Source organism: Chenopodium album, chromosome 11 (assembly GCF_948465745.1).
Source record: "Chenopodium album chromosome 11, dcCheAlbu1.1, whole genome shotgun sequence".
Lineage (NCBI taxonomy): Eukaryota > Viridiplantae > Streptophyta > Magnoliopsida > Caryophyllales > Amaranthaceae > Chenopodium > Chenopodium album.
In genome coordinates, this window is record NC_137844.1 from 19,378,944 (window position 1) to 19,390,432 (window position 11,489).

Consider the following 11,489-nt stretch of genomic DNA (forward strand, 5'->3'; position numbering starts at 1 on the left):
AATATACCGGCGGCCGACACCAGTGAAGCAACCCTGGTTGATTTTTTTTTCCCTTCTATTCTTTCTCTTCGATCTCTGCTTCTTTTTCTTTTTCTGCGATATCTACCCACTTACAAGGTAAAGATTTTATTTTTCTAAATTATTAATATTTCAGTTTTTTTTTTTTTTAATTGACCAAGAGGCGTGCGCTTTCGCTTTGAGCCTAGGCTTCAAGGACCCTTTGAGGCTTTGCGCCTCGCGCTTTTTAAAACTAAGTTCTTTTCTCTCTTTTTCATGTAACTTTTAATATTTTAATATTTGTTATGCATTGCAAATGCATAACAACACTACATTAGTACTTCCTCCTTAAGTTATACAAGTAGACTTACCCTATTTACTTTCTCCCTACATTAATATTTTCTATACCAAACACCCCTTAGTACAACTTGTACAGGTAATCCTCAACTCTAGCGGTCTAGCCTTCTGAGAGAGAACCAGTTCGGTTTAAATGGAATGTCCACAAACAAGTAACAAGTATTCGACTGACTAGAAAGGGTAACAATCCAAAGACATCATGGCTACAAAAATAAGCTAAGAGCAAACAAGCCAAACAAAAATCAGTTCCAAGTTCCAACCACATAGGTCAAATAATTTAAATAAAACTTAAAATCGAAGCAAGCCAAACAAAAATCAGTTTAGAAAGTTATGCCTCTAATTCTCCTACTCCACAATGCTTAAAGATAGATTATCATCGTCCTCATCACGCTTGTTCTGTTCATCAACTCTCTCAGTCTCATCAAGGTCAAGGACATCATCCATCATATCATCCTCGCCAACGTTTATATCTTCAACCTCCTCTTCATCTTCACTATTGGCATCTGGTATTTTCCGTGCCTTAGGCCCATGTTCCAGCCTATGTGTTTCCAACTCTTTGTCCATGGTTTCCTGCAAGTTTGCATCATTGTTTGCATTTCTTGATTTTCTAGCAGTTAACCACCTTTCGAGATCCCTTTCAACGTTTGTAATATACTGATCATAGACTTCTTTCTGATACGCAGAAAGCTCCTCTCTCCTGGCAACCTTCCATTCCAGAAATGCCTGAAATTCCATCAAGAACAACAATGAATAAAAGCTCCCAATATGCAAATTGCAAACTACATGTTTTCACATAAATCAGCAGACTAATTGCTATGGTAGGAGATCAAATTACTTTGCTTTGACACAAGCCTAGTTTTTAAACCTTAACAGAAACAAATAGTAGACTACATCAAGTTCTGAATATGACAGATAATGCAATCATAAACCAAAATGGCATCAAAATTTAATTTACGGTTTTTCACTTGTATGTATGATATATTAGATATCCAATTTTCTAAGTAACCTCCATAGTCAGATTAGAAGGGAATACCAATTGCACAATGAATTTCAGACTATCACCTGTTCTTTCTTTTCATCATTTAATACTAAATTTTCGTCAATAGGCTTGGCTGGCATGTAATAAATGGGGGGCTCCGCTTTTGTCCTGAGTCACCAAGAAAACAGCAAAAAAAAGGGCACAAATACTTTCTAATCAGCAATAGAAAAGAAACTTTCGACCAAAATTATTACCTAATCTCACATGCCACACCAGGAATAAAATCAAGACATCCTTGCTTGAACGGCATGCACATTAATTGAAACTTATCTTTGGTCAATAAAATTGTCAATATGGACTCTTTTTGGACCTAAATTAAAATTAACCTGCAGCACAATCAAAGAATAAGAAAAATTAGAAATTTCAATGAACAATTCATTAAAGCTATATTAAAAGGTACCATAAATTACTACCCAAAAAAAGTACCTTAAATAATTTGTAAGCTTCTTATGGTGCTCGCTCCATTGAAGAAATAGCAATTCCATCTTCTTCTCTTCAGCCTTGGCAGCTACACGAGCCCTGAGTACCTGACCAAAGAAACATTGAGTAACATAAGGGATATGACAAAAGGCTAGACCATTAACAAGAGCACCAGAAAACCCATGCATCTCCAGCTCAACATACCAAATCACGCTTCCTATTTTCAGCAATTTTTTCACGCTCCTGTTGCCGCAGCCTTTCACTTTCTTCGCGTGCCTTTTGTTCCGCCTAGTAGGAACATATTGTTTCTATCAGTAAGAACTTTCATAAAAATGCCGTTAAATTTTAAGCTAGTGGTTTATTGCATATATAGACAAAATACTATTATATAAAAAACAAAGAACAACATTGACAAAACAAAAAAAATTCAGTCACTCACTGTAAAGATACTTGTTCCATTTTTCATTTAAACTTACTTACCCAATTAACTAGAAACAAACAAGTTTAATGTAACTTAAGTTCCATTTGAGTAACAACTACCTATTACATACAAAATAAGGAGTAACGTAGACAAAATAAAACTTTGTCCATAGTATCTTTTTTCTCTAATCAACAAGCAAAAAACAAGTAAAATGTTAACCAAAGTTCCAATATGGGTGAAATTTCGGCCAGTAACTAATGAAAAAATGGATCCAACTGTCCTTTACTAAAAAAAAAACCTACTATTCACATTATATGAAAAGATTTTGAGAAAGAAAGTTCCTCACTCTTTGCAAGGAATCTGATCTTCGCATGTATGCCTCGGTCCCTGAAAGCTTCATGTCTTCCTTCTTAAATTTCTGAAAACAAGATAAAATAGAGAGTTAAATTTAAACTCCAATCAACATATCTAAGTGAGGACCATCAAAATAAAATAAAGTAATCAAATTTTGAAAACAAGTAGATGAAAAAAAGCATCAAATCCAAGCAGATTGGGAATCTAATTTCTAAAATGTAAACTAAGACGATGTGATAGGTACCTAAGCCAGTCAAATATTAACTATAAAAAAATACAACAGGGACACTTTACAATCATAAACAAAGAATAGTTAATTTTTAGAACACATTACAGATCACCTTTTCAAATGATTAAAAAAAAAAAAAAAAAAAAAAAAAAAAAAAAAAAAAAAAAAAAAAAAACATTCAGGCCTTTCACCCTATAAAAAACTGATGTAACTTTAGGCACTTAGGTCTATAAATCCCACTAACTACATTGACCATAGTAAGAAACCTATGGCAATTTATAGCATTAATGTCAAATCTGGTACATACCATACAACAATACCTCTAATAAATCAGCTGACGAGACATAGTAAGCTTAGATCAAAACCGAAAGGAACAAAAAAACCATGAAAGAAAATGATCCTGAAAACCAACGACGTGAGTGTTCTTGAGGATCTTCTGCGTTGTATAAATCAGAAGAAATTTTGCATGTTCCTTGCATAGGAGAGGCTACTCTATTACTAAACAATATCATGAATTTGATTTTACAGAAACTACAGTGATAAACAAATACACTTTAATAACGTTAGTTTAATATACATAGCTATATAAGCAGTACAAACACCCACTGCTAGGGGACATAAAATGAAAAAAATAATCGGCCGTTACAAATAAAACATTGTAAACAGCAGGGAACTTCTTGCCTTGGTAAAGCTACACAGACATTCTTGAAAGAATTTCAAAATGCTGTAAGAGCAAGCAGCAAACACCCCAAAAAATGGCATAACAGGGGGAGCCAATGGTTAGCAAGTCATAAGCCATTCTATTGATGATACAATTGCTCAAGTCAAGAAGTCTCTGTACATTTAATATAGTACTGCATCTTTACATATTAAATTTATATTTTTGTAATGAGACGGCGTTCTATTGGACTAGAATGGCTATGTTAGTCAGGCTGCTTGAGATTAGGGGTAAACTCTGCCTACAAAGTGCCCATGGTAAATTTTGTTCCCAGAACCTTGAGGTTTTGAGATACAAACCTTAACAACTAGACCAAAAACTATGGGCAGATCCGTAGATACATCTTAAAATTAAACGGTTTACTAGAGTAAAAGCTTCATCATGCATACAGCATATTTGTATTTTAAAGTGCATTAAAATTAATTAGCGTCCACTAATAATTTATCATTATCGTATTTGAATTTGAAATATACACTTGGTCTCTATCCTCTTGAACTTTTTAAAATGGGACTAAGGATTCGATTGATTGAGATAAGTATACGGAAAATTCTCATTGGTAAGTACCTACTTTGTACTTTTCTCATTGGTAAGCACCAAATATTTTTATTCTCATTGGTAAGTCCATTTTAATGTTTATTATCAACCGTAAGATTAGTAGAATTCAAAGGGATCAAATAGGAAACAGTACTCTTAATCATAAAATGGTTCAATCCTCTTATATCATGGATATTGTTTCATTCGCAACAATTAGTTTTTTTTGGTTGCGGCACAAGAGTCAATTTTCAAGTAGCGTACACAAAAAAATTCCACCTAGCCTACACATGTAAAATATTTTGAAGAGTTTTTCTACATGGTATCCCTGAGTTATTAGGTTTTCTACATTGTACCCTTCTAAATCCAAAGTTCTACAAGGTGCCCTTGAGTTTTGGGTTTTTCTACATGGAACCCTTGAGTTGTAAAATAAATAATTGTAACTTAATTTGACTCAAATCGACACCATCTAAGTGATCTATTTACCACTTCTATATTTATATTAGATGGAGGAATCACCAATCTTAATTATTCGCTATTTAGTGGAACTTTTGTATCATTGTTTGAGATGGAAGATAAGAACTTTTTTTGCTCCTACTTAACTAACAGAGCTTGTTTTAGAGGGGACTCAAGTTGTTAGTCCTTTTTTTTGCAATAAACATGCTAGTTGTGTCTTTGAGGGTGCTAAATAAGTCGTTTAGATGGTGTTGGTCCGAGTCAAATAAATTTAGAGTCATTTATTTTACATCTCAAGGGTACCATATAGAAAAACCCAAAAACTCAAGGGTGTAATGTAAATAAAACTAATAACTCAAGGTCACCTTGTAGAAATTTGAATTTAGGAGGGTACAAGGTAGAAAACTCAAAAACTCAAGGGTATCACGTAAGAAAACCCTAGTTTAAATCACAAACAAACCCTAAAGATACTAATTTTTTAAAAAATAACCCCTCTCTCTCTCTCTCTCTCTCTCTCTCTCTCTCTCTCTCTCCCCCCTACTTTGTTGGGGAATCACACTTTCTTATGTTCCCACTCCTCAAAGACCATCATGGAAATCTTTAACAATGATTATATTTATGCCTTGCTGGTCACTTTTCTTTTTAGCTTTCTCGCTTCAATTTTGGGACTTTTTAGGCCACTTCATTCAATCATTGGTGTTACTAACTAGGTCTTCAAATCAAAAATTAAAATCAATGTAAAATAGTTGGTAATTCATTATGCTTCTCCCCTTCTTTTCCGTACGAATAGAAGGTTTTTGAGAACTAATTTCCCCTTTCACCTAAGACCTCTCTAACTCCCGCTCTCTATCTATCTCACATCTTAAGCACCTAGGTAATCTTGGCATAATGGCCAAAACCACTATTTCTCTCCATCATTGCTTTTTGTGCATTCAAGAATTGCAAGCATTCAAGCACAGAGTAAGTACAACTTAGTCTAGCAAAAGCAAGCTAAGTCTAGAAAATTAAGTTTCAAAAGGAAAATAAATTCAGCAAATATAGATTATATTTAATAAAAGGAAAATAGAGAGCAGAAAATAACACAACTACAGTGGTCGCATCTTTTTTATAAGAATACATGTGCTATGGGAAACCATGAAAGTTATACGTAGTATAATTAAACTTTGACTAGCCATGATGAAGACATTTTATACGATTTATATTCATATCTTTTATCCTATCTTATCCTCGTTGTATACTCGTTCCTCAAATCTTCATGGTCTTCATTATATAATTAATTATCTTGATACATCATCATTATCCTAAAGGCATTCCTCTAATACGGTTTTTAATTCTGTAAGCAACACATTTTTTATTTTATTTTTTTTGACCGGGTAAGCAACACATGTTAAAATAATGTATTACAATATCAAGAATCATATGGTCATTCTCCACTTCACATAAATACATAATCACTTCAAGGTCTTCAACTCAAAATTGCTTTGATTTCTTAACATTTCTCATATTTATATCATTAAAGGATTTTTGTTTAATTGGTTGATGGTTGACTGTGGATTTAAGTAACTTAATATTAAAGAGAAAACTGAAGTGTTTTAGAGAAGGCATCGTAAGAAGTGTGCAAACAAAAACAGCTACTATTGCAGGCAGCAAGGTAGTTCAATAACAATACTAAAGCTGTAGCTTTGGAATTTGGCTTCACAGCGAAGTTTGAATTATATCTTACACACACACACCCCCCCACCCACCCCAGGAATTATACCATACCTCTAGGGTCCCCAAAAGTTGACCTAGCATCCTTCGATTCCTATTAACCAACCTTGGATCCTCATCTTTTGGCAACACTCTTGGAACCTCCTTAACTTGATGATCAAGCCCCTATTATGCAAATTGTAAGATGTCATAAGTTGTTCAGCAATATAACAACTCCAAAACAAACAAAAGCAATTTACTGACATTATCCAATTGTTGATTGCCGATTTTTGCAGAAAATGGACGATTTTGCTGCGAAACTGAAGACCTTTGATCGTTCTTTCCCATTGGACCAGAAACACCAGCAACAGGATCCTCACTTTGCATGTAACGGACGGCGATTTCTTCTTCAACAACCTCTCCATCTTCCACCTTCAGTTCAACAAATTTCAGCCATCAAACATCCCCCAAGCAACAATTCAAACAACAATTCCATTTTTCAAACGAAAAACAACCCTAATGTTATATTATGTACTACAAATCACCCATCAAACATTTCCAATATTAAAACTAACACATATTCCACATTCCAGTCAACTAGTGATCGTATGACATTACACAGCATATAATCGTACATGGTTATGATATATATAACCCAACTAACCAACCCTAAGCATTATATTGAGTATTAATCTAGAAAATTATGCCAAAACACATGCTAATTATCTCCATGTAGGGAATTTTCAGCTTGTTGCTCATACAAATTACCATTTTTGAATTTCCCATCAACTAATCACAATCCACCCATCAAACCACCGCAACAGCACAATTCAAACACACAATAAAACCCAATTAAAATTTAACATGCTACAAAATTAGGGCACACTAAAAAAAAAAAAAAAAAACCACAATACAAAAAAAAGAACCCAACCTTAACAACTGCAGAACTCAATCGCCGCTTCGGAGGAGGCTCGTCCTTTGAATTAAACCTTTCACCCTAAAACAAAAAAAAAAAAAAAAAAAAAAAAAAAAAAAAAAAAATCCGTTAGTTGATTCAACTAATAATTGCAGAAAACATAATCCAAAAAAATCAAGATTGAAGAACATACAGGTCGAGTGAAAGGACGTTGATTAGGAAGATTGTTCCTTTGAGCATTGCCTGAGAATCCGCCACGACGAAGTCCTCTTGGATCCCTAATACGCTCAGTAATCTGTTGAAGAAAGTTGGATTGAATAGAAGAAGATGGAAAAATAGAGGAGAGAGAAAGAGAAGAGAGAGAAAGACCTCGCGTTGTTGTCGTTGAAGAGCTTCAAGTTCTTTGCGGAGTTCATCCTCAGTCTTCTCACCACTCTGGTTCGCCATTCTTCTCAGTCTATGCTGTCTGCTTTACCGGCTTCTTGTTCTACTGCCTTCTTTTCCTCCTCTCTACATATATACTGGGTTGTCGCTTTTCTTTTTTCTCTTTTTTTTAAACATCCATAAATAATCAATTTACAAAACGTTTTGCGTGAGACTCTAATCATGTGAGATCGGGCTCATAATCAAAAAGGCGCGGGCCTGATAAACCCAATCAAAGCCCACGCGCCACTTTATAAAATACCTGAATTTTTTCATTTTTATCATTTCCTTCAAATTTCGAGCGCCGTCATTTCCTCAAATTTTAAGCACCTTCATTTCCTCAAATTTCGAACGCTTTCAATTCCTCAAATTTCACAGCATTCAAATCTTTAAATTTCACAACATTCAAATCATAAAAATGGAGAATCAAACAATACGATGATAATTGAAGGAGAATCTAATTCACCTATAGAATCAATTTCGAGTTCAATTACTGCTGAAAAAGTTATGATTTGTTTCATAATTTCAAATCATATATAATTACAGATCGTATTGAATTTGTACAATCAATTTCAAGTTTATAAGTTTTCACAAAAGCATTAGTTCAATTTTGCATGCAATTTAAATTTGCATGCAATCAATTTCGACTTAATTTCGACTTATAATTTGAATGAAAGACTAATTTAATTTTAGATCGTATTTAATTTCAACTTAATTTTGACTTATAATTTTAATTTGTACAATCAATTTCGAGTTTATAAGTTTTTGCAAAAGCATTAATTCAATTTTGCATGCGATTTAAATTTGCATGCAATCAATTTCGACTTAAAATTTGAATGAAATGCTAATTTAATTTCATATCGTATTTAATTTCGACTTAATTTTGACTTCTAATTTGCATGCAAAGGTAATTTAATTTCATATTGTATATATAAGGTGTCGCAGTAAATTAATTTAAATTTGATTCCAATTTATTGTGTATTGATAATTTTAAGCTATGAAATTCAAATATACTAATATTAATGATGAATGCAGCAGATAATGTAATTATAGAAGAGAACACCAATCAAGAAAGCGATGAAGAAGAAAGAGATGAAGATGCTGCAAATATAATAGATATGTTTGTTTGAAAATTATAAAAATTAGAAGTATAATACACTGATAATTAAATACTCTGTAATTATAATGATATAATTGCTGACAATTAATTTAATATAGTCTAATTTCTGACAAAAATAATTTAATTCCTAACTAAATTAACCTACTATTTGAGAAAAATAATGCTATACCTGACTAAAATAATCTAATTCCTGACTAAAACATACCAATTCCTGATTAATATTATCTTAAACCTGACTAAAAACTATTAAATTCCTAACTAAAATATTGTAATGGGTGGCAAAAAAAGACCAATACCTGACATAAATTATCTAATTTCTGACTAAAACTGCTAATTCTTAAGACTTATAACTTTAAAAAAAGTTTAATTACTGACTAAAATATTGTAATTCCTGACAAAAATAGACTTATACCTGAGAAAAATTATCTAATTCATGAGTAATACATGTTAATTGCTGATAAAAATTAATTTCTAATTCAATTCCTAATTGTATAAATCTAATTCCTGATTGAAATAATCAAATTCCTGACTGTTTTAATCTAATTCCTAACTGGCTAAAATAATCTAATTCCTATATGTAATAATCTATTGAACAAAGGAACTAGGATTTTAAAACATAACAATTCCTGACTAGTATTATCTTATTCCTGACTAATATTATCTTAAACCTGACTAAAAAACTATTAAATTCCTGACTAAATATTGTAATGTCTGACAAAAATAGTCTAAAATCTGACATAAATTATCTAATTCCTGATTAAAACATGCTAATTCCTGATACCTATAAGTTTCAAAAGAAGTTTAATTACTGACTAAAATATTGTAATTCCTGACAAAAATAGACCTAAACTTGACATAAATTATCTAACCAAATGAAAATACATACTTGAAAATTTCATATGTTAACTGTGAATATAACTAAATGAAAATACATACTTGAAAATTTCATCATATTCATTCATTTCAAAAGATTTACAATAAGCACCTAAATACTAAGTAATGTAGCCCTATGAAATTACAACCATGACACCCGCAAAAGCAGTCTGCTGCTGCATTTTTCATGTCAATACTACTACAAAAATAAAGTTCACCACCATTAACAACACCTTAACTAATAACATACCATATGACCCATAAAAAGACCTACACCCCACAACATAATCCCACCAACCTAGATTATTAAACCCCAAAAAAGGACAATTGACATCCCAGCCTAGTACTACAACCTTCACCTCATAAACAACACTACAATGAAAAACATGCAACAAAAGATCAAGGTCAACATGAGCTTCTTATCACTGTTGCTCTCCTTCATCTCAAAGAGGGTTTCAGTCGTGGAAATCCCCATTTCTCCAACCCCATCAACCAATTTCTCCTATTTAGCCTTCAGCTTTCTCACCTTCTCCTTTAGCAGCTCAATTTTGTCCTCCAACTCCATGATAATTAAGTTCTTATCAACAATTTGAGCTTACAGATCACGAATATCATCGACCTCATCAACCATTTGAAAAATCCGCATGTCCTTTGTACCTAGAAAAAAATTAATTAATTACCCAATTAAACAACATAGTCAACCAAATTAAAATTAAAGGATAATTTGAATGGATGGATTTTACCGGCCAATAAGAACAACTGTAAAACCGCTTTCCTTGGTTGGGTCCGTCGTGCTTCACCGTCCTCAATGGAGCAACCTCGTCGTGATAGCAATAAACAGGGGAAAGATGGGACCCTGATTTCTTGGTTTTCGAAGATGAGTCATAAGAGTGTTGACTTGCCATTGATAAAGACAGAAGCTTTGAGAAGAAAGAAGGAGAGTAATTGCAGTTAGGAGGAAGAACTATGGAAAGTAATAGGGGTAGTTGGCCTTTTAAACGTAAATGAAGAACAGAGGGGTTAGGTTGCGAATAAATGGTGCTCAACTAACTGTATTAAGTATTTTACCTGCTCAACCAACTGGTAATTAAAAGCTTTGTAATTATAATGATGTAATTGCTAACAATTAATTTGTAGTTCAATTCCTGACTGTATAAATATAATTCCTGATTGAAATAATCTAATTTCTGACTGTACTAATCTAATTCATGATAGGCTAAAATAATCTAATTCCTGTATGTAATAATCTAATTCCTAACATAAATAATGTAATACCTGACATAAAATAACTAATTCCTGACAAAAATAATGGAGTTGTTGACAAAATACGTAATTGCTGTCTGAATTGATATATTTCCGGACTTAAATATTCTAATTCCTGACTGAAATAATCTAATTTCTTACGCCAAAAATTATTCAATTCCTGACTTAAATAATTTTGACAGTATGATTTATATTTACTTTTGTTGCATATTATTACAAATTTGACAAGGATGAAAACATAAGTAGATGTCTAGCAGGTTATACAATATCATACTACAATGATGGATATTTTTTATACAAAGCTCATTCAAGATCTGTTAGTTTCAGCGTTAGAAAATCAACAAAGAGAAGAGATAACAATGATATACTGTATGAGTTTTATTTTAGATGCTCTAAGGAAGGATAGACAAAAGGTAAAATGAAGATTACAGGTGAACAAAATTCAGTCGAAATACCCATATTGGGTAAAACTGATGAAAAAAAGAGAAAAGAAAGGGAAGTAAATAACACAAGAATTGGATGCAAAGCTCATATTCGTTTCAAGAAAATTGCAGAAGGTATATTTGTTGTTCTTACACATGAGTTGGAACATAATCATGAATTGGTAATAACAATTCAACGACATCATCTAAGATCAGAAAGGCAAATATCAGCTACAATGAGTGAGCTAATTGAGAGCATGC

General features: G+C 32.5%; 1 protein-coding gene across 1 annotated transcript; it reads right to left on the bottom strand.

Annotated features, from left to right (window-relative positions):
* Positions 1 to 558: 558 nt before the first annotated feature.
* LOC145567475 (uncharacterized) lies at positions 559 to 7,663 on the bottom strand. The gene is made up of 10 exons (XM_081626765.1): positions 7,497 to 7,663; positions 7,321 to 7,422; positions 7,143 to 7,208; positions 6,476 to 6,643; positions 6,287 to 6,397; positions 2,581 to 2,652; positions 2,018 to 2,101; positions 1,820 to 1,920; positions 1,417 to 1,501; positions 559 to 1,077 (listed from the first exon to the last, which is right to left on the bottom strand). Exons 1-10 carry the CDS (start codon positions 7,572 to 7,574, stop codon positions 700 to 702), a joined length of 1,245 nt encoding a protein of 414 aa, XP_081482891.1. The 5' UTR covers positions 7,575 to 7,663; the 3' UTR covers positions 559 to 699.
* Between the last annotated feature and the right edge of the window lie 3,826 nt (positions 7,664 to 11,489).